Source organism: Oculina patagonica, chromosome 5 (assembly GCF_052425735.1).
Source record: "Oculina patagonica isolate OP01 chromosome 5, crgOcupat, whole genome shotgun sequence".
Classification (NCBI taxonomy): Eukaryota; Metazoa; Cnidaria; class Anthozoa; order Scleractinia; family Oculinidae; genus Oculina; species Oculina patagonica.
The window spans coordinates 25,809,157-25,832,620 of record NC_135762.1 but is presented as its reverse complement, the minus strand read 5'-3'; the positions used below and the strand labels follow the sequence as shown (position 1 = coordinate 25,832,620).

Below are 23,464 nucleotides of genomic sequence, written 5' to 3'. Positions count from 1 at the left end.
GAGAAGAGTTTTTGTGTCAGTTAATTTCCTTTGTAATTCGAGTAAAGGATCCGTCAAAAGTCCAATAATTTTTCAAAGAAGAAACAAAACTTTAGGCTAATCTTAATCTCGTATCTGGCCTCAAACGTCAGTATCTCGGAAAATTTGGTCACACTTTCGCTGAAATGGGTTTAACTACATGTGAGTGAAATGCTTCACATTTGTGGTGTTATTGAAAATAACTTGACAGGAAAAAAAAAAGCAACGTCGGCTAAAAGATTGAACTTCATAATTTTGTTTGAAATACGCGTGGCAATAAAAATGAAATACGGAAACCTACCAGCTGCGATACTTATTTAACTTTACAATTTTGTTTACCGAGTAAATACCAGATACTTACCAAGAATTGTCGTAATGGAAATTAATTGGTTTCGCTCAATGAAACTCATCTTATTAATTCTTGTTTGATTACTTCTTTCCAGAAAACAGGTACGAGATCAACTCCGCACAATAAACCGAAATCTTAAACTTCAGTCGTTGACTTCACTTTCACTTTGACTATGGAAGTCGTTTCCAAGCTATTCTGTCGCAAACAAAGCAATCGAAATATCATTTACGTTGTTTGGTTTGTTTCCTTGACGATGTAATGAACTTATTATCGTAAAAAAAGGCTTGTGGCCGCATAATTTCGTGGCCGTTCCTGGTCTAATGAATGCTCGCGACACCTCGCCATTGAAATTCCACTCACCCTTTGAAGTTGCGCATTGTGTGTGTCGGAAAAAAACATGTTCGACTCTTTGTTAGCTTCTAGCTAATTAGTATGACTAATTTAGCGTTAAACCAGGTCTTACTTTCAGGCTAATTTATACGCCCTGGTTTATGCAGTCGCATCGAATGTAATTCAAGCCGAAGAAATCTCGCTTAATTTGCCTTTGACACAGCAACGCGTTTAATTTTGGTTTTTTGAGGCCATTGCGCCGGCTTTAAGGTCAGCGCTGTTGAAAAAAAGCATTAGCCAAATATTTTTTAACTTTGTCATTCGTAATCTGTGTTAATCTACCAGTCAGTCTGTTATTTTGAGGTAACTTTCAATTTGAAAGTATTTTGAAATGGCTCCTTTCAGCGATATTAGCGAGTTTTCTGAGTGACTTGAATTACATTCGTCAAGAGGTCCAACCGAAACTCGTAGTTTCACTGCCGAGGCTTGATATTTCGCGCGCAATTTTTCTGAAGGGCCAACATTGGGTTAGTTTATGGTTCGTAAGTACAAAGTTGCAGCCCTTGCCCCTTTCCTTGTAATTTTTCTGACTTGCACCGACTCGTGCGTTTTAGTACATATAAAATACTAACGCTTCAACTGAGATTAACGAAATTTAGCTCAATACCCCTAACTTTATGTACAACCTTACCAATAAATTTTTGCACAGAACAACAACGATTAACCACACTTACTTGCTAAGTGGTCTATCGATATTCATTTCAAACCAAATTTGTTGTCGCTTAACTATGAATCGCTTTAAAGTGTATATGACATGAAAAATATTTTCTGCTTATTTGAAAGGCCTTTCGAAATACAGAAGAATGGCGTTTTTCTTCTCGAAATATCTTTTTTCGTTTCAGAGATATTGATGCAAATTAGATCAGTGATGACGTCACAAGATTTGACTCTAAAAATGGTAAAATACTGAATAAACAATATCTCTAAAACTATTGAAGTAGTGTTCTTGAAACTTGGCACCACAAAATTAATGTGCATTAATTTTGCAAGGGATTGTGATAGCCCCAATCGCTGCAGACGTTAGCCATCGTTTGTGTAATGTTCTCATATAATTGCCCCGATTGCAAGAAAAGTTTTTGAAACAACAGAGACGATAGAAACGATCGGAGCGATTATATGAGACCAGCACTGATACAGTTCTTATTAACCAAGCTGTGAGGTCGAGATGTAAAAGTATCTTGATTTTAAATATTTTTTTCTTGATTTATTTTTTAACCAAAAAGATAAGAAACCGAACGTGGTAAGCATTTCTGCATCAAACAATTTTGCCAAACAAGCTTTTTATAATTATTATCTTTCTTATACAGAAAGAGCCAGCACGCGCTTGCTTTCCGGATAACAAAATTTGGACCGCTTGCTTACCCATAAGAATGCGTGAATCTGGAATGCTCATGAGACAGAAAAAAATCAAGTCGATCACATAACAAGAACAGTCATGACGGCATATTAAATAAATTGGTATCTGTCAATTAAACTCATTTTCCTTCAAAAATAGATTCTTCTCTGCAAGCACAATTGTAATATAGACCATGTAGACACATCTTCAATTGCAGCGGCGTAGCCAACCTTTAGGCCTGTAGACCCAGGCCTACAAATTTCTCGACCCACTCGTATTGTTAAAACGTATGATAGCAAAAAAATCAGGCTGACAGCTTTGAAGATGAAATAGAAAGCAATTTGTAACGTACGTTATCATTTTTATACTTTGCAACTACCCTTTCTCGATGAGATCAAGGCTCATCTAGCAAGTGCAAACTTGAGAGCCTTCTAGACAGCCAGATGATAGACAAACGCACAATTGCATGAGCCGTAAAAGACGATTACGTTTATTTTGGAATGAGTGAAAACTGGTGCTATTCCTTCCTATAAAATGTTGCAATTTAGGTGCTGTGAAATACACATAAGGAGGTACACATAAGGTAAGGAGAAAGCATTTTCGAGAGTCTTGATCCAAAAAAACTTGCTCGGCGGACCTTCCCCCCCCCCCCCCCCCCACCCCACCAACTCCCTCTAAACGCAGCCCTTACGGGCCAATTGACCAGGCCTATAACTCTTTAAAAAGCTGACTACGCCCCTGACATGTATAGTAAGACCGAAATCTTAACTCAGGCCGTCTAGTTCGCAAGCGGCCTTTGACTATGGGGGCCGTTGTTAAGTCATGCTTCTCGAAAATCAGACAACCAAAATCGTATTTGTATTGTTTTGGATATTAGTACATTGACGATAAATAATTATTAGGCCATAACGAGTGATTTTGGTTGAAAATCCCATTGTCCACCTTTTAAATGACTCCCAGGCCAATACTAAAAGAACAGAATAAAGCGAATTGCAGACTGTTGGATTAATGACTACAATAGTAAAAAATCTGGACGCTAATTGGTGTCCTATATTTTGCAATTTCTGTCTAGTTGCTGTCTAAGTTAATATAAAACGCAAACAATATCTCTTAAATTCAAAAAATGAGCAGCCACCTAAATGACTAATGCTACTTAAAAAAGTCAACGCGAATAAATGGGCATAGTCGTTTCAAAGGAATAAGATTTATGGGAATAACAGTGTAATGTATTCCAAGAGAAGTTTTATTAACTATAACGCGTATTCTTACTGCCTTGCATTCGCCGAGAAAACTAGTTGGTGTTTTTCGATATTAAAAAAAAATATTTTAAGCCTTTTTTGAAAAATACCTCAGTAGGACGAGCCCGCCAGCCATTGAAATAACAGAAACAGTGGCGATAATAGCAAGCAGAACAGATTTTCACGGATACCTGATCCCGGGTACCTGATCTCTCTAATCCTTAGAGGCTTTCAAAGGGAAGTCAAGAGGTCAAAAAAGGAAAGGTCTGGAGTGGAGTCACGGGAGTGTCCACCCCGCGTTTTTAAAAATTGTACACTCTTCAATCTTTCCAAACTTTGTGTTAAAAGCTCTCGTAAAACTTGTAAGCAAATTCTAAAGAATTTTTTTTTTTGTTGAGGAAAGATTCAAAGCACTCGATAGTATGTCCCCCAGTCTAGCTCTATGTATAAAAAGCTAGTGTGTGTGTTTTTCAAGCGAGGCAGGTCATTTTTATAAGGTCGAAAATGAGAAACATCGTAGGAGACACGGAGTTTGTCCGTCGATTGGCGATGTCTTTCTTTTTCTTTTCCTTTTTTCTTTAATAAAATTGTTTTTAGACTTCTACTTGCATTTGGTCTTTCTCTTAGGGTCCCGACGAGCGTTTATCCCCCGCGAAGGCGAACGTGGACGAGAGTGGCTGCGGTTGGGGCGAGACGAAAAAAAATTCCCGATCCATTCTCGTACACCCCAACACCCCCCCCCCCCCCCCACCAGATTTCCGGGGGGCAAAACAGATATCAAGCCGTCTAAATTGTTTTCAGTATTGTATAAAACCTTTTTTCCTCTCTTTTTCTGTGCTAGAACTTTTTTCCACTAAAACATTAAATGACGACTGTGTTTTCAATCGCAGAAACGTCACATTCCAAATGTGCACAAAAATTGCTAATGAGTTTGCGCTTGGCCCATAAATGAAAGTAAGAGGTATGCTTTGCTAAAAATTGTTTCGCTATAATTTTTTACCGTACCCAAATTCGCAAGTAGCCAATCAGAAGCGCGATCTACTGTCCTGATATCCTACGATATCAAGTCACTGACCTGATATGCCACCATATCACGGTCACTTTGAATTAAAGTAGTGTTTCCGTACGTTGAATTGAAAAGAGGTTTTACCAATAAAACAGAAACGAGTATTTTTAAGTAGCTGTTTCTTACCGGTCGTAAAATGAGAAAAACTTTCCCGCCAAAACTAAACTTGAGCGCGCTCGCCAATTGCGCGATGTTTGCCGACGAGTACTGAAACATTCACACTGAAAGAATGGAGTCGGAAATTCCAAATTTTTCGCTAAATTTGGATTTTGAAAATTTCGGGAATGAAACTCCAAACAAACGAATAAAAAAATGTGAGAAGAGGACTTGATAAAAGTGTTGAAGACCAAAAAAGTATCAATACAAGCAGGTCAACACATTTTGCACTGCGTGTCTGGCAAGCATGGCTTCAACAGAGCGAATAATATCACCGGATTTTTGGCTAAATTTGGGTACGGTAAATACCTAATAGTACCTTTTTGGTACGCTTCGGCGGCATGTCAAGCTCGTTTGGTCTCGCCATGGGTATTTTGGCTCGAATGCGTCTCGCCAAAATAAGAACCATGGCTCGACCAAACTCGCCTGATATGCCGCCGAAGCGTACCAAAAAGGTACGATGGCGATTAGGTATAAATATCAGACCGGGTATGTATTGCTCAGTGCGGCCCTTTCGTTTGGCCAGTGACAAAATATCTTTCAGTAATTCTTTTTTTTTTACTTCAAACCCTGGAATGAAAATGTAAATAACCCAGCGGGTATGGTGTTCAGAAAACAAATCTGAAGCAACAAAAAATTCACGATAACTCTTTTATTTTCAAGCCGCTGTTTTTCTACCCCCTTAGTTCTTTTACAATTATTTGCTCTTCATTACATTTTAAGATGGCCTGGATCATCGATAGTCAGGCGTTAATTTCCCAGCACCAAACACGACTAGTGCGGCTTTGATGGTTGTTGAAGCGTGGTGACTAGCAGGCCAACTTACAGAAGAACTTCTCAGTACAAAGTAAATCATTCCAGTAACCATCTTTTGGCTTTTCCGGCGCCTTCTTTTTCGCTTCGTCTCTCAAGTGTTGCAGGACGAGCTGGATTCCTTCAACGCTGTGGATCTTCACTAGTTCTTCGCCGTCGCCGTGGCACTCTTTAGCAGAACTAGACCTCCCATCGTTGCCATTCATCAGCTTGTAACAGTGTTCCCGGCCAAACTGCGACCAGCCTCGCGGACATGTACAGGATCCTGGAAATGATTAAAAAGTTTATTGTTTAAAAATTTTAGAAAACAAAATGAAATGCCTACGACGATCACTTCAATTCATCTACTTTAAGCACTTAAAGCTAAAATTAAGGCTTCTTTGATAGGTTATATTGTTGCTATGGTAATCTGTTATGTCCAGAAAATGACCAAAAAGACATTCGTTCACATTATTTTTTACAATAACACTTGTATTAATCTTACAATAACTACGAATCTGAGCAAAGATTTGTCTGGGACGGACAGGTTAACAAGTTTAGCACTCAATAGTTTAATCTATTTAAAATTTGCAAAGGGTTGCCACAGGTCATAAAGAAGTGGTCACGGGAAAATGAAATTTTTGAAGGTCAGAGAAGAGCCAGGGGAATTTATATTGAGTCAGGGAAAATTGACATTTTGAAGAAAAGTGTAGGGAAATTGAAATTAGAACACCTTATTTAATACTATTGATGGTTGCAAGAAACTTTCCAGGTCAATGTGATCTCAGCGATGTGTTTTTGGAAACCGACGTGGAGGCCGCTACCATATCGGATAATTTTGGAGGAGATTCTCCAAAGCTCGACCATTTTTTCAGGCTTTGACTTCCTCTGAAGTTCTTACTATATGGTAGCTTTATCAAGAAAGGCAGATTTGGGAATCAAGTAAAGACAGAGCATTTATTACCTGCTGATGCGCATCCCATGAAACATAAAGCCACAATACACAGCGGAATAACTGCAAGCATCTTCATCTTGGTTTTGACCTGACAAAACAAAAGCGACCTAGCTCTTTTGGTTTTAATAAACAAGGAGATTTGAATACAGGCTCCTAACAAATAGATTTTGTCACTGTAACACAACGCAGTGCATCGGACTAAAATTGACAACAGTTCTTTCCAGTACTACTCTCATACGGACGATCACACTATACGAACTGCTGATTTGTGTCAAAAGGATAAAATAGCCGGTAAAAAAAGTGGAAATAAATTCCCTTCGATTTCGAAAAAAAGTCGGTACGGATGAGCTATGAAACTAAAAGCGACGATTTAAAATATATTAAACACCCAAGTTATTTTATGTTTTGCAGAAGTACATAATCTAGATTATGTACTTCTGATGTTTTGGTAATACATCTCTCACAAAAGAAAAAAGCAGATGTCGTGTATCTTAGAGGCCTCTTCATGTGAGTTTGGTAATCGGGCTAGCCCGGTTAGCGGGTCGAATTCACGGTCCGCTGTTGATAACAGAAATTTCAGCCCTGGTTGCCGAGATGAAGAAAGGTTTCAAGAATGGTTTGTAATATCCAAAGGACGCGGGGACGGCGGTTAGGCGCGAAATTTCTGAAATAAAACAACTAAAGTTTACTTTGCTCTGCATGCTGGAAGTAGTTTATCGCTTTTTTAGCAAATGCCATAATATAAATGGGTATTTCTAAAGTGTTATCTGATAACACGTATCTCAGCAACGTATGACCGATTGCTAATCACGTTTTTTGCCAGAGGGAATTGTGATAAAAAAATAGTCGTTTCGGCTACCTTTCTCTTTTTGGTTTTAATAAGCAAGGGAATTTGAATACAAGCTCCTTACAATTTGATTTTTTACTATAACACAACGCAGTGCATCAGACTAAAATTCACAAAAGTTCTTTCCAGATCTACTCTCACGCCGCCGGACAAGCCAACTATACGAACTACTGATTAGTGTTAAAAGGATAAAAAAGGCGGCGAAAACAAGTGGAAGAAACCTGACTCCGATTTCGAAAAGAGTACGGATGAGCTGTAAAACTAAAAGCGACAATTTAAAATATATTCAACAAAGTTATTTTATGTTTTGGCAATAGATCTTTCACGAAAGAAGAAAGCAAATGTTGGCATCTTCGTACGGTATGAGTTCGGTAACGTTAACCGGGCTGGCCCGGTTAGCGGGTCGAATTGACGGTCCGTTGTTGATATCAGAAACAATTTCAGCCTGGTTGCTGAGATCAAGAAAGGTTTCAAACATGGTCTGTAAAATCCAAAGGACGCGAGAAGGGCTTTACTAGGCGCGCAATTTCTGAAATAAAACAAGTAAAAGACGGCGCCTCGCTTGGTTAAATCATTCGCGCCTATTGTGAAGCTTTGTAAACCCTTGTAGTTTCACTGCCGCAGCCTCTCTACTCTGTTCAGATCTGGCTTATAATTCAACTGTGTGAAAATTCGAATTCTGAAATGGTTTGAGACCGTTGGACCGCCGCAAAAGACATATTTTTATAATATGAAAGAAACCCGATCCAATGAGAAAAAGATAAATACTTTCTGAAGGTGCGGCTGAGAGTCTTGAAGAAACAGATGATTATTTCTACATGTGCAAAAGGTGCTTTAAGAAATCCTCCAAAGCAGAAGCTACCAAGACAATCAAATTGATTGCAAGTCACTCTTACAATGTTTTATCCTGAAATTTTCTTGATTTTAAAAACCTATCCGAAAATGAGGAAATTCATACCTTCAGGGCTTCAATCAGTGAAGTATAAACAAGAGAAACGAACAATTTGAGTGAAATTATAGCACTGTTAGAAAAACAACATGGCCGTTAAAAGTCTTGTTTACTCACCTCCTTGATCACCTCTCGAAGGAATACCTTGGTTGTTTGAAACAGGGTGTTTTACTGAAGTGCTTTGTGTGTTCTATTTAATCGTGCCTTACAATGATTGGTCACTTTTGGGTGAATAATTACAACGACTAGACGATAATTGTATTTTGATAATAATATAATTGAGTATATATATAATAAACAAGGGGCGAATTGGTTTCCCTGGTTTCCATCTCACGCAAGAGTATCAAAGCAAGATTTATCTTATTGCTGTTAAATCCATAAAGTTTACTTTGCTCTGCTAGAAGTAGGTTTTCGCTTTTTTAGCAAATGCCATAATATAAATGGGTATTTCTAAAATGTTTTATGATAACACGTATCTCAGCAACGTATGACCGATTGCTAATCACGTCTTTTGCCAGAGGGAATTGTGATAAAAAATAGTTCTTTCGGCTACCTTCCTATTTTTGGTTGTAATAAGCAAGGGAATTTGAATACAAGCTCCTTACAAATTGATTTTTCACTATAACACAACGCAGTGCATCAGACTAAAATTCACAACAGTTCTTTCCAGATATACTCTCACGCCGCCGGACGAGCAAACTATACGAAGTACTGATTAGTGTTAAAAGGATAAAATAGGCGGCGAAAAACAAGTGGAAGAAAATTGACTCCGATTTCGAAACAAGTATGGATCAACTGTAAAACTAAAAGCGAAAATTTAAAATATATTCAACCAAGTTATTTTATGTTTTGGCAATAGATCTTTCACGAAAGAAGAAAGCAAATGTCGTGTATCTTAGGGGCCTCTTCATATGAGTTCGGTCACGTTAACCGGGCTGGCCCGGTTAGCGGGTCGAATTGACGGTCCGCTGTTGATATCAGAAACAATTTCAGCCTGGTTGCCGAGATCAAGAAAGGTTTCAAACATGGTCTGTAAAACCCAAAGGACGCGGGAAAAGCTTTACTAGGCGCGATATTTCTGAAATAAAACAAGTAAAAGATGGCGCTTCGCTCGGTTAAATCATTCGCGCCTATTGTGAAGCTTTGTAAACCCTTGTAGTTTCACTGCCGCAGCCTCTTCTACTCTGTTCAGATCTGGCTTATAATTCAACTGTGTGAAAATTCGAATTCTGAAATGGTTTGAGACCGTTGGACCGCCGCAAAAGACATATTTTTATAATATGAAAGAAAACCGATCCAATGAGAAAAAGATAAATACTTTCTGAAGGTGCAGCTGAGAGTCTTGAAGAAACAGATGATTATTTGTACATGTGCAAAAGGTGCTTTAAAAAATCCTCCAAAGCAGAAGCTACCAGACAATCAAATTGATTGCAAGTCACTCTTGTAATGTTTTATCCTGAAGTATTCTTGATTTTAAAAACCTATTCGAAAATGAAAAATTCATACCTTTACAGCTTCAATCAGTGAGGTATAAACAAGAAAAACGAACAATTTGAGTGAAATTATAGCATAGTTGGAAAAACAACATGGCCGTTAAAAAATGTGTTGTTTACTCACCTCCTTGATCACCTCTCGAAGGAATACCTTGGTTGTTTGAAACAGGGTGTTTTACTGAAGTGCTTTGTGTGTTCTATTTAATCGTGCCTTACAATGATTGGTCACTTTTGAGTGAATAATTACAAAGACTAGACGATAATTGTATTTTGATAATAATATAATTTAGTATATATCTAATAAACAAGGGGCGAAATGGTTTCCCTGGTTTCCGTCTCACGCAAGAGTATCAAAGCAAGATTTATCTTATTGCTGTTAAATCCATAAAGTTTACTTTGCTCTGCTGGAAGTAGTTTTTCGCTTTTTTAGCAAATGCCATAATATAAATGGGTATTTCTAAAATGTTATCTGATAACACGTATCTCAGCAACGTATGACCGATTGCTAATCACGTCTTTTGCCTGAGGGAATTGTGATAAAAAATAGTTCTTTCGGCTACCTTGCTCTTTATAGTTTTCATAAGCAAGGGAATTTGAATACAGGCTCCTTACAAATTGATTTTTCACTATAACACAACGCAGTGCATCAGACTAAAATTCACAACAGTTCTTTCCAGATCTACTCACACGCCGCAGGGACGAGCAAACTATACGAACTACTGATTAGTGTTAAAAGGATAAAATAGGCGGTGGAAAGCAAGTGAAAGAAAATTGACTCCGATTTCGAAACAAGTATGGATCAACTGTAAAACTAAAAGCGAAAATTTAAAATATATTCAACCAAGTTATTTTATGTTTTGGCAATAGATCTATCACGAAAGAAGAAAGCAAATGACGTGTATCTTAGGGGCATCTTCATACGGTATGAGTTCGGTCACGTTAACCGGGCTGGCCCGGTTAGCGGGGCGAATTGACGGTCCGCCGTTGATATCAGAAACGATTTCAGCCTGGTTGCCGAGATCAAGAAAGGTTTCAAACAGGGTCTGTAAAATCCAAAAGACGCGGGAACGGCTTTACTAGGCGCGAAATTTCTGGAGTAAAACAAGTAAAAGATGACGCTTCACTCGGTTAAATCATTCGCGCCTAATGTGAAGCTTTGTAAACCCTTGTAGTTTCACTGCCGCAGCCTCATCTACTCTGTTCAGATCTCGCTTGTAATTCGACTGTGTGAAAATTCGAATTCTGGAATGGTTTGAGACCGTTGGACCGCCGCAAAAGGAAGGAATACATTGGTTGTTTGAAACAGGGTGTTTTACTGAAGTGCTTTGTGTGTTCTATTAAATCGTGCCTTACAATGATTGGTCACTTTTGAGTGAATAATTACAGAGACTAGACGATAATTGTATTTTGATAATAATATAATTGAGTATATATCTAATAAACAAGAGGCGAAATAATTTCCCTGGTGTCCATCTCACGCAAATGTATCAAAGCAAGATTGATCTTATTGCTGTTAAACCCATAAAGTTTACTTTGCTCTGCTGGTAGTAGTTTTACGCTTTTTTTAGCAAATGCCATAATATAAATGGGTATTTCTAAAATGTTATCTGATAACACGTATCTCAGCAACGTATGACCGATTGCTAATCACGTCTTTTGCCAGAGGGAATTGTGATAAAAAATAGTTCTTTCGGCTACCTTCCTATTTTTGGTTTTAATAAGCAAGGGAATTTGAGGATTGTCGGTACGACCTGCAGTGGTGGATCGACCAAATGTCCAACTGGAATGGTCGCTCGAAAATCACACCAGCCCCAGACTTGACAATAATGAATGGCGTGGAAGTCTTCGAAGGCAAAAAAAGGAAAGATCTGGAACCGCGCGTTTTATATTGTACACTCCTCAATCTTCCCACACTTTGTCTTAAAAGCTCTCGTAACACTTGTAAGCAAATTCTAAAGAAGTTTTTGTTGAGGAGAGATTCAAAGCACTCGATTTTGTGTCCCCTAGTCTAGCTCTCTGTATAAACAGCTACTGTCTGCGTTTTTCAAGCCATGCACAGTAGCAACGCGCAGGTTCTTTGAGCGTCTTTGCGCAGGTTATTTCTATAAGGTCGAAAAATGCATGGGAAACATCGTAAGAGAATTATGTCCATCGATTAGCGAGATTTTTCTTTTTCTTTTCCTTTTTTCTTTAAAAAATTGTCTTTAGACTACTACTTGCACTTGGTCTTTCTCTTAGGGTCCGACGAGCGTTATTCCCCCGCGAAAGCGAACGCGAACGCAAAAAAGGCGATGTAGACAAGTGGCTGCGGTTGGGGCGAGACGAGAAAAAACTCCCCATCCATTCTCGTGCCCCACTCCAGATTTCGAATAAAAAAAACAGATTTCAAGCAGTCTAAATTGTTTTCAGTATTGTATAAAACCTGTTTTCCTCCCTTTTTCCGTGCTAGAACTTTTTTCCACTTAAAACATTTAAGGACGACTGTGTTTTCAATCGCAAAAACGTCACATTTTAAATGTGCACAAAAATTGCTAATCAGTTCGCGCTTGGGCCATAAATGAAAGTACGTAAGAGGTATGCTTTGCTAAAAATTGTTTCGCTATAATTACATATCAGACCGGGTATGTATTGCTCAGTGCGGCCCTTTCGTTTGGTCAGTAACAACTATTAAATATCTTTCAGTAATTCTTTTTTTTTTGCTTCAAATTATGGAATGAAAATGTAAATAACCCGGCGGGTATCGTGTTCAGAAAACAAATCTGAAGCAACAAAAAATTCACGATAACTCTTTTATTTTCAAGCCGCTGTTTCTTCTACACCCCTCAGTTCTTTTACAATTATTTGCTCTTCATTACATTTTAAAATGGCCTGGACCATCGATAGACAGGCGTTAATTAATTTCCCAGCACCAAACACGACTAGTGCGGCTTTGATCGTTGTTGAAGCGCACGTGGTAACTAGGAGGCAAACTTCTTACAGACAAGGCCGTTTCTATAAGTACACTCTTGATCATTCCAGTAACCATTGATAGGCCCATGGGATTCGTGGTCGGTGTACAGCTCTGCACATGGCTCATTGGCATTTCCATTAGGTTCACCTTCATTCCAATTGGTGAAGACTGGATCCGAGTTATCACTCCACTTCCATTTCCGGTTTTTGTTATCCCACAGCAGTCCGATAAAAACCGATTGCGCCCCCGGAGCTTCTTCTCTCACAAATTGCAGGACGAACTCGTTTTCTTCAACGCTGTTGATCTTCACTAGTTCTACGCCGTCGCCGAGGGAACGGCAGTACTCGTCAGCAGAGTACCAATCTTGTTCGTTGCCATTCACCAGGTAACAGTATTCCTCAAACTGCGACCAGCCACTCGGACAGGCACCTGAAAAAGTTTATTGGTTAAAAATTTTAGAAAACAAAATGAAATGCCTACGACGATCACTTCAATTCATCCATATAGGATAACAATATAAACTTGTGTGATATTGAAACTAAGCAGTACTGCATCGCATTAGCGACCCATTTCCAAAATGTAAGGTGGCTTTAAGCACTTTCCTTTATAGTTAAAATTTTTTAACTTAAACAAACAGTATCAATACAAATGGGGGTCACCGGAATCGTGAGCGAAAAGCAGTTAAAGCTAAAATTAAGGTTTTTTGATAGGTTATATTGTTGCTATGGTAATCTGTTATGTCCAGAAAATGACCAAAAAGACATTCGTTTAATACCATCACTGATAAAAATGTAGACCAATGAAATATGTGCCCGATATTATTTTTTACAATAACACTTGTATTTATCTTACAATAACTACGAATCTAAGGAAATATTTGTCTGGGACGGACAGGGTAACAAGTTTAGCACCCAATAGTTTAATCTATTCAAAATTTGCACAGGGTTGCGGCACAGGTCAGGAAGAAGTGGTTACGTGAAAATGAAATTTTTGAAGGTCAGGGAATAGCCAGGGGAATTTATTTTGAGTCATTGAAAATTGACATTTTGAAGAAAAGTGTAGGGAAATTGAAATTAGGACACCTTATTTAATACTATTGATGGTTGCAAGAAACATTTCAGGTCAATGTGATCTCAGCGATGTGTTTTTGGAAACCGAGGTGGTGGCCGCTACCATATCGGATAATTTTGGAGGAGATTCTCCAAAGCTCGTCCATTTTTTTCAGGCTTTGACTTCCTCTGAAGTTCTTACTATATGGTAGCTTTATCCAGAACGGTAGATCTAGGAATTAAGTAAAGACAGTCTGTGCAGCTTTTAAAAAAGGAAGTGAGGAAGACAGAACATGTTATAGACCACTTATCTATGCTTAGTATCCCAAGTAAACTGATGGAATCATGTGTAGCAAGTAATATCATCGAATATGCAGTCACTGAAAATTTACTCAACAACAGGCAATGGGCATATAAGAAAGGAAAGTCAACTGAACAGCTTCTAATACATATGACAGAGATGTGGAGGATATCAGTGGAAAGAAAGCTATTTGTTGGAATACTGTTTGTTGACTTCACCAAGGCCTTTGACACTGTGTCACACAGCATATTACTACAAAAGTTTAACGATCTTGGAATCAGGGGAGATATATGGCTGTGGATAAAACACTATCTTACTGAACGAAGACAGTTTGTCAGGATCAACGGATGCGACTCGGACACACAATCTATATCACACGGACTACCGCTGGGGTCAGTTCTTGGTCCCACATTATCCTCACTCTTCACGAACGACCTACCAAATGCAGAACACTCCGCTGAAACCTATTTGTATGCAGACGATACAACAATTTATTGTATCGCAAATAATATTGATGAACTAACAAATGCACTAAACAATGTACTAAAAGAGCTCAAAAGATGGTGCGACAGGAATTCACTTGTACCACACCCAAGCAAATGCAAGGTAATGATAATGCATAGGCAACCATTTATTGGACCCATTCAAGCTTTGAATCTTGGTGACAGCATCATAAACTGGTCAACCTCAGAACGACTGTTAGAGGTACAAGTGGACAACAAGATGTCCTGGTCTGAACACGCTGCAAACGTAGCGAAGTCCTTTGCGTCCAAACTAAGTTTACTCCGACGTATGCCTTTTCCTCCCCGGGAGCAACTAGAGGACTTCTATATGAAGGTCATATTGCTATCGGTCACGTACGGCCTAGTGCTCTGGGTTCGTGCAATAAGACACACCTCAGTAACCTGGAAAAACTACACACAAGGGCTGGCCGCATCGTATATGGACTACCATGGGACACCAGCGCTGAAGATGTCCTAACACGTACACGATGGGACAGTTTGGAAGAAGTATATAAGAAACGACTGTCGGAGTTCGTTTTCAAATGTATAAAAGGCCACACCGCCACAGAATTCACGGATCTGTTTGTACAGAAGAACTCGAGCCGCGAAAGCAGAAGAAATGGAGACATCATTCTCCCAAGACCAGAAACGAACATGACTAGGAACTCCATAAAGTACCGAGGAGCAATAGCGTGGAACAGTCTACCCAGCAATCGATCATTTAAACGAATTCAAGCAATTATTAACCAAATTTGACTTTACTAAAATGAATTTCGATTCCACCGCAGCCCTCATAAAACATAAAGTTAACAGTTACGAATACTATTAATAAGTTAAACTCTAAAATTCAATGAAGCATGCATATAATGTAAATATATACATAGATAAACGAAGTTTATAGTTTAGATATTTTAAGGATGTATATAAATTTTGTTCTGCAATTAACTAATTTAAGTACACGACCCCACCAGCTCTGCTGATTAATTTATCGTGTTTAAATAAAGTGATTCAGGCATTCATTCACTCATTTATTACCTGATGCGCATCCCATGAAACATAAAGCCACAATACACAATGGTACAACTGCAAGCATCTTCATCTTGGTTTTGACCTGACAAAACAAAAGCGACCCAGCTCTTTTGGTTTTAATAAAAAAGGAGATTTGAATACAGGCTCCTTACAGATAGATTTTGTCACTGTAACACAACGCAGTACATCGGACTAAAATTGGCAACAGTTCTTTCCAGTACTACTCTCATCCGGACGATCAGATACGAACTGCTGATTTGTGCCAAAAGGATAACATAGCCGGTGAAAAACAAGTTGAAAAAAATAAACTTCGATTTCGAAAAAAGTCGGTATGAATGAGCTATGAAACTAAAAGCGACGATTTAAAATATATTAAACAACCAAGTTATTTGATGTTTTGGCAATACATCTCTCACTAAAGAAATTCACGGTCCGCTGTTGATATCAGAAGATTCAGCCCTGGTTGCTTAGATGAAGAAAGGTTTCAAGAATGGTTTGTACAATCCAAAGAACGCAGGGACGGCGGTTAGGCGCGAAATTTCTGAAATAAAACAACTAAAAGATGGTGCTTCGCTCGGTTATATCATTAGCGCCTGCTCCGAAGCTTTGTAACTCTTGTAGCTTCACTGCCGCAGCCTCTACTTGAAATGGCGCCATCCGGGCCACCCAAATAACTTGTAATAATAAAATTATCACACAATACAAAGAACAGATTCACGACATTTGATTAACATGTTCAGGCAATTTCTGAACTGTTTGATAGTTATGTTAAAAATGCTGTTTTTCAGTATTCTGTTTCTTACTAACGGTCACAAACATAACACCCTAGATTCTTGTTATCGGTTGCACGCATGTGAAATGTGTATGGTCCATTACGCTGCTTGAGTAGAGCACGTTTTTACTACCACCGGTGAGTCTAAACATGTATATCATGATTCAAACAGAAAAGGGAAGAGCTATGCGGGTGATACACTTTGGGCAAGAAAATAGCATATTATGTGTTTATTGGCATGTTTCGGAAAGTTCCCGAAAGGTACTGGTCATTTATAAATAATATTATATATAAACGATTTTGAAAGAACGTAGAATAAATTCGCTTATGAATTCGGACTAGTGTCCGCTGTAAAAAGAATGACTTTGCTATGTAGTAGGGTTTTTAATCTGCTCTGTTTAGATCTGGCTTACAATTCAACTGTGTGAAAACTCGAATTCTGAAATGATTTGAGATCGTTGGACCGCCGCAAAAGAAATATTTTCAAAATATAAAAGAAAGCCGATCCAATGAGAACGAGAAAAATACTTTCTGAAGGTGCGGCTGAGAGTCTTGAAGAAACAGATGATTATTTCTACATGTGCAAAATGTGCTTTAAATAATCCTCCAAATCAGAAGCTACCAAACAATCAAATTGATTGCAAGTCACTCTTGAAATGTTTTATTCTGAAATATTCTTGATTTTAAAAACCTATTTGAAAATCAGGAAATTGATACCTTTACAGCTTCAATCTGTGAAGTATAAACAAGAACAACGAACAATTTGAGTGAAATTATAGCACAGTTAGAAAAACAACATGGCCGTTAAATTTGTTGTTTACTCGCTTCCTTGATCACCTCTCGAAGGAATACCTTGGTTGTTTAAAACAGCGTGTTTTACTGAAGTGCGTTGTGTGTTCTATTTAATCGTGCCTTACAATGATTGGTCACTTTTGTGTGAATAATTACAAAGACTAGACGATAATTGTATTTTGATAATAATATAATTGAGTATATATCTAATAAACAAGGGGCGAAATGGTTTCCCTGGTGTCCATCTCACGCAAGAGTATCAAAGCAAGATTTATCTTATTCTTTTTAAATCCATAAAGTTTACTTTGCTCTGCTGGAAGTAGTTTTTCGCTTTTTTAGCAAATGCCATAATATAAATGGGTATTTCTAAAATGTTATCTGATAACACGTATCTCAGCAACGTTTGGCCGATTGCTAATCACGTATTTTGCCAGAGGGAATATAATTGTGATAAAAAATAGTTCTTTCGGCTTTTTCACTATAACACAACGCAGTGCATCAGACTAAAATTCACAACAGTTCTTTCCAGATCTACTCTCACGCCGCCGGACGAGCAAACTATACGACCTACTGATTAGTGTTAAAAGGATAAAATAGCCGGCGAAAAACAAGTGGAAGAAAAATGACTCCGATTTCGAAAAAAGTATAAATGAGCCGTAAAACTAAAAGCGACAATTTAAAATATATTCAACAAAGTTATTTTATGTTTTGGCAATAGATCTCTCACGAAAGAAGAAAGCAAATGTCGTGTATCTTAGGGGCATCTTCATACGGTATGAGTTCGGTCACGTTAACCGGGCTGGCCCAGTTAGCGGGGCGAATTGACGGTCCGCCGTTGATATCAGAAACGATTTCAGCCTGGTTGCCGAGATCAAGAAGGGTTTCAAACAGGGTCTGTAAAATCCAAAAGACGCGGGAACGGCTTTACTAGGCGCGAAATTTCTGGAGTAAAACAAGTAAAAGATGACGCTTCGCTCGGTTAAATCATTCGCGCCTATTGTGAAGCTTTGTAAACCCTTGTAGTTTCACTGCCGCAGCCTCATCTACTCTGTTCAGATCTGGCTTGTAATTCGACTGTGTGAAAATTCGAATTCTGGAATGGTTTGAGACCGTTGGACCGCCGCAAAAGAAATATTTTTATAATATAAAAGAAAATCGATTCAATGAGAAAGAGATAAATACTTTCAGAAGGTGCAGCTAAGAGTCTTGAAGAAACAGATGATTATTTCTACATGTGCAAAAGGTGCTTTAAGAAATCCTCCAAAGCAGAAGCTACCGAGACAATCAAATTGATTGCAAGTCACTCTTGTTATGTTTTATCCTGAAATATTCTTGATTTTAAAAAGCTATCCGAAAATGAGGAAATTCATATTTTCAGGGCTTCAATCAGTGAAGTATAAACAAGAAAAACGAACAATTTGAGTGAAAATATAGCACAGTTAGAAAAACAACATGGCCGTTAAAAGTCTTGTTTACTCACCTCCTTGATCACCTCTCGAAGGAATACCTTGGTTGTTTGAAACAGGGTGTTTTACTGGAGTGCGTTGTGTGTTCTATTAAATCGTGTCTTACAATGATTGGTCACTTTTGGGTGAATAATTACAAAGACTAGACGATAATTGTATTTTGATAATAATATAATTGAGTATATGTCTAATAAACAAGGGGCGAAATGGTTTCCCTGGTGTCCATCTCACGCAAGAGTATCAAAGCAAGATTTATCTTATTGCTGTTAAATCCATAAAGTTTACTTTGCTCTGCTGGAAGTAGTTTTTCGCTTTTTTAGCAAATGCCATAATATAAATGGGTATTTCTAAAATTTTATCTGATAACACGTATCTCAGCAACGTATGACCGATGGCTAATCACGTCTTTTGCCAGAGGGAATTGTGATAAAAAATCGTTCTTTCGGCTACCTTGCTCTTTTTGGTTTTAATAAGCAAGAAAATTTGAATTAAGGCTCCTTACAAATTGATTTTTCACTATAACACAACGCTTTGCATCAGACTAAAATTCAAAACAGTTCTTTCCAGATCTACTAACACGCCGCCGGACGAGCAAACTATACGAACTACTGATTAGTGTTAAAAGGATAAAATAGGCGGCGAAAAACAAGTCACGGGAAGAAAATTTACTCCGATTTCGAAATAAGTATGGATGAGCTCTAAAACTAAAAGCGACAATTTAAAATATATTCAACAAAGTTATTTTATGTTTTGGCAATAGATCACTCATGATCACGAAAGCAGAAAGCAAATGTCGTGTATCTTAGGGGCATCTTCATACGGTATGAGTCCGGTAACGTTAACCGGGCTGGCCCGGTTAACGGGTCGAATTGACAGTCCGCGGTTGATATCAGAAACAATTTCAGCCTGGTTGCCGAGATCAAGAAAGGTTTCAAACATGGTCTGTAAAGTACAAAAGACGCGGGAACGGCTTTACTAGGCGCGAAATTTCTGGAGTAAAACAAGTAAAAGATGGCGCTTCGCTCGGTTAAATGATTCGCGCCTATTGTGAAGCTTTGTAAATCCTTGTAGTTTCACTGCCGCAGCCTCTTCTACTCTGTTCAGATCTGGCTTGTAATTCGACTGTGTGAAAATTCGAATTCTGGAATGGTTTGAGACCGTTGGACCGCCGCAAAAGAAATATTTTTATAATATAAAAGAAACTCGATCCAATGAGAAAGAGATAAATACTTTCTGAAGGTGCGGCTGACAGACTTGAAGAAACAGATGATTATTTCTACATGTGCAAAAGGGTCCTCCAAAGCAGAAGCTACCGAGACAATCAAATTGATTGCAAGTCACTCTTGTAATGTTTTATCCTGAAATTTTCATGATTTTAAAAACCTATCCGAAAATGAGGAAATTCATAACTTTACAGCTTCAATCAGTGAAGTATAAACAAGAAAAACGAACAATTTGAGTGAAATTATAGCACAGTTAGAAAAACAACATGGCCGTTAAATAATGTGTTGTTTACTCACCTCCTTGATCACCTCTCGAAGGAATACCTTGGTTGTTTGAAACACGGTGTTTTACTGAAGTGCTTTGTGTGTTCTATTAAATCGTGCCTTACAATGATTGGTCACTTTTGTGTGAATAATTACAAAGACTAGACGATAATTGTATTTTGATAATAATATAATTGAGTATATATCTAATAAACAAGGAGCGAAATGGTTTCCCTGGTGTCCATCTCACGCAAGAGTATCAAAGCAAAATTTATCTTATTGCTGTTAAATCCATAAAGTTTTCTTTGCTCTGCTTGAAGTAGTTTTTCGCTTTTTTAGCAAATGCCATAATGTCAATGGGTATTTCTAAAATGTAATCTGATAACACGTATCTCGAGCTCAGCAACGTATGACTGATTGCTAATCACGTCTTTTGCCAGAGGGAATTGTGATAAAAAAGTAGTCGTTTCGGCTACCTTTCTCTTTTTGGTTTTAATAAGCAACGGAATTTGAATACAAGCTCCTTACAATTTGATTTTTTACTATAACACAACGCAGTGCATCAGACTAAAATTCACAACAGTTCTTTCCAGATCTACTCTCACGCCGCCGGACAAGCCAAGTATACGAACTACTGATTAGTGTTAAAAGGATAAAAAGGGCGGCGAAAACAAGTGGAAGAAAATTGACTCCGATTTCGAAAAGAGTATGGATGAGCTGTAAAACTAAAAGCGACAATTTAAAATATATTCAACAAAGTTATTTTATGTTTTTCCAATAGATCTCTCACGAAAGAAGAAAGCAAATGTCGTGTATCTTAGAGGCATCTTTATACGGTATGAGTTCGGTAACGTTAACCGGGCTTGCCTGGTTAGCGGGTCGAATTGACGGTCCGCTGTTGACATCACAAACAATATCAGCCTGGTTGCCGAGATCAAGAAAGGTTTGAAACATGGTCTGTAAAATCCAAAGGACGCGGGAAGGGCTTTACTAGGCGCGAAATTTCTGAAACAAAAAAAGGAAAAGATGGTGCTTCGCTTGGTTAAATCAATCGCGCCTATTGTGAAGATTTGTAAACCCTTGTAGTTTCACTGCCGCAGCCTCTCTACTCTGTTCAGATCTAGCTTATTATTCAACTGTGTAAAAATTCGAATTCGGAAATGGTTTGAGACCGTTGGACCGTTGGACCGCCGCAAAAGAAATATTTTTAGAATATGAAAGAAAACCGATCCAATGATCCTCCAAAGCAGAAGCTACCGATACAATCAAATTGATTGCAAGTCACTCTTGTAATGTTTTATCCTGAAATTTTCATGATTTTAAAAACCTATCCGAAAATGAGGAAATTCATACCTTTACAGCTTCAATCAGTGAAGTATAAACAAGAAAAACGAACAATTTGAGTGAAAATATAGCACAGTTAGAAAAACAACATGGCCGTTAAATAATGTGTTGTTTACTCACCTCCTTGATCACCTCTCGAAGGAATACCTTGGTTGTTTGAAACAGGGTGTTTTACTGGAGTGCGTTGTGTGTTCTATTAAATCGTGTCTTACAATGATTGGTCACTTTTGGGTGAATAATTACAAAGACTAGACGATAATTGTATTTTGATAATAATATAATTGAGTATATATCTAATAAACAAGGGGCGAAATGGTTTCCCTGGTGTCCATCTCACGCAAGAGTATCAAAGCACGATTTATCTTATTGCTGTTAAATCCATAAAGTTTACTTTGCTCTGCTGGAAGTAGTTTCTCTCTTTTTTAGCAAATGCCATAATATAAATGGGTATTTCTAAAATTTTATCTGATAACACGTATCTCAGCAACGTATGACCGATTGCTAATCACGTCTTTTGCCAGAGGGAATTGTGATAAAAAATAGTTCTTTCGGCTACCTTGCTCTTTTTGGTTTTAATAGGCAAGGGAATTTGAATACAGGCTCCTTACAAATTGATTTTTCACTATAACACAACGCAGTGCATCAGACTAAAATTCACAACAGTTCTTTCCAGATCTACTCACACGCCGCCGGACGAGCAAACTATACGAACTACTGATTAGTGTTAAAAGGATAAAATAGGCGGCGAAAAACAAGTGGAAGAAAATTTACTCCGATTTCGAAAAAAGTATGGATGAGCTGTAAATCTAAAAGCGATAATTTAAAATATATTCAACAAAATCATTTTATGTTTTGGCAATAGATCTCTCACGAAAGAAGAAAGTTAATGTCGTGTATCTTAGGGGCATCTTCATACGGTATGAGTTCGGTCACGTTAACCGGGCTGGCCCGGTTAGCGGGGCGAATTGACGGTCCGCCGTTGATATCAGAAACGATTTCAGCCTGGTTGCCGAGATCAAGAAAGGTTTGAAACATGGTCTGTAAAATCCAAAGGACGCGGGAACGGCTTTACTAGGCGCGAAACTTCTCGAATAAAAAAAAGTAAAAGATTGCGCTTCGCTCGGTTAAATCATTCGCGCCTATTGTGAAGCTTTGTAAACCCTTGTAGTTTCACTGCCGCAGCCTCTTCTACTCTGTTCAGATCTGGCTTATAATTCAACTGTGTGAAAATTCGAATTCGGAAATGGTTTGAGACCGTTGGACCGCCCCAAAAGAAATATTTTTATAATATGACAGAAAACCGATCCAATGCGAAAGAGATAAATACTTTCTGAAGGTGCGGCTGAGAGTCTTGAAGAAACAAATGATTATTTGTACATGTGCAAAAGGTGCTTTAAAAAATCCTCCAATACAGAAGCTACCAGACAATCAAATTGATTGCAAGTCACTCTTACAATGTTTTATCCTGAAATATTCTTGATTTTACAAACCTATCTGAAAATCAGGAAATTCATACCTTTACAGCTTCAATCAGTGAAGTATTCACAAGAAAAACAGACAATTTGAGTGAAATTATAGCACAGTTAGAAAAACAACATGGCCGTTAAATTTGTTGTTTACTCACCTCCTTGATCACCTCTCGAAGGAATACCTTGGTTGTTTGAAACAGGGTGTTTTACTGAAGTGCGTTGTGTGTTCTATTAAAACGTGCCTTACAATGATGGGTCACTTTTGGGTGAATAATTACAAAGACTAGACGATAATTGTATTTTGATAATAATATAATTGAGTATATATCTAAAAAACAAGGGGCGAAACGGTTTCCCTGGTGTCCATCTCACGAAAGAGTATCAAAGCACGATTTATCTTATTGCTGTTAAATCCATAAAGTTTACTTTGCTCTGCTGGAAGTAGTTTTTCGCTTTTTTAGCAAATGCCATAATATAAATGGGTATTTCTAAAATTTTATCTGATAACACGTATCTCAGCAACGTATGACCGATTGCTAATCACGTCTTTTGCCAGAGGGAATTGTGATAAAAAATCGTTCTTTCGGCTACCTTTCTCTTTTTGGTTTTAATAAGCAAGGGAATTTGAACACAGGCTCCTTGCAAATTGATTTTTCACTATAACACAACGCTGTGCATCAGACTAAAATTCACAACAGTTCTTTCCAGATCTA

The 23,464-nt window shown here is 38.0% G+C and overlaps 2 protein-coding genes across 4 annotated transcripts; both read right to left on the bottom strand.

Moving 5' to 3' along the window:
- Window positions 1–5,190: 5,190 nt before the first annotated feature.
- LOC144653510 (uncharacterized) lies at window positions 5,191–9,848 on the bottom strand. 3 transcript variants are annotated; one of them, XM_078513504.1, is made up of 3 exons: window positions 9,603–9,848; window positions 6,310–6,388; window positions 5,191–5,631 (listed from the first exon to the last, which is right to left on the bottom strand). In XM_078513504.1, exons 2-3 carry the CDS (start codon window positions 6,374–6,376, stop codon window positions 5,363–5,365), a joined length of 336 nt encoding a protein of 111 aa, XP_078369630.1. In that variant the 5' UTR covers window positions 6,377–6,388; window positions 9,603–9,848; the 3' UTR covers window positions 5,191–5,362. The 3 variants fall into 3 exon arrangements, with proteins under 3 accessions (XP_078369630.1, XP_078369628.1, XP_078369629.1); XM_078513502.1 differs by lacking the exon at window positions 9,603–9,848 and adding an exon at window positions 8,214–8,371; XM_078513503.1 differs by lacking the exon at window positions 9,603–9,848 and having other exon boundaries at window positions 6,310–6,959.
- Window positions 9,849–12,364: 2,516 nt separating this feature from the next.
- LOC144653509 (C-type lectin lectoxin-Thr1-like) lies at window positions 12,365–18,504 on the bottom strand. The gene is made up of 3 exons (XM_078513501.1): window positions 18,466–18,504; window positions 15,428–15,503; window positions 12,365–12,968 (listed from the first exon to the last, which is right to left on the bottom strand). The coding sequence occupies exons 2-3, from the start codon at window positions 15,489–15,491 to the stop codon at window positions 12,547–12,549; spliced, it is 486 nt and encodes a 161-aa protein (XP_078369627.1). The 5' UTR covers window positions 15,492–15,503; window positions 18,466–18,504; the 3' UTR covers window positions 12,365–12,546.
- Window positions 18,505–23,464: the final 4,960 nt, after the last annotated feature.

Coding starts and splice junctions, on each gene's coding strand:
- LOC144653510 (XM_078513504.1), bottom strand. CDS start 6,376: ATGAAGATGCTTGCAGTTATTCCGCTGTGTATTGTGGCTTTATGTTTC. Junction 5,632..6,309: donor CATGGGATGCGCATCAGCAG/GTAATAAATGCT, acceptor AATCATTTCCAG/GATCCTGTACATGTCCGCGA.
- LOC144653509 (XM_078513501.1), bottom strand. CDS start 15,491: ATGAAGATGCTTGCAGTTGTACCATTGTGTATTGTGGCTTTATGTTTC. Junction 12,969..15,427: donor TTTCATGGGATGCGCATCAG/GTAATAAATGAG, acceptor AAACTTTTTCAG/GTGCCTGTCCGAGTGGCTGG.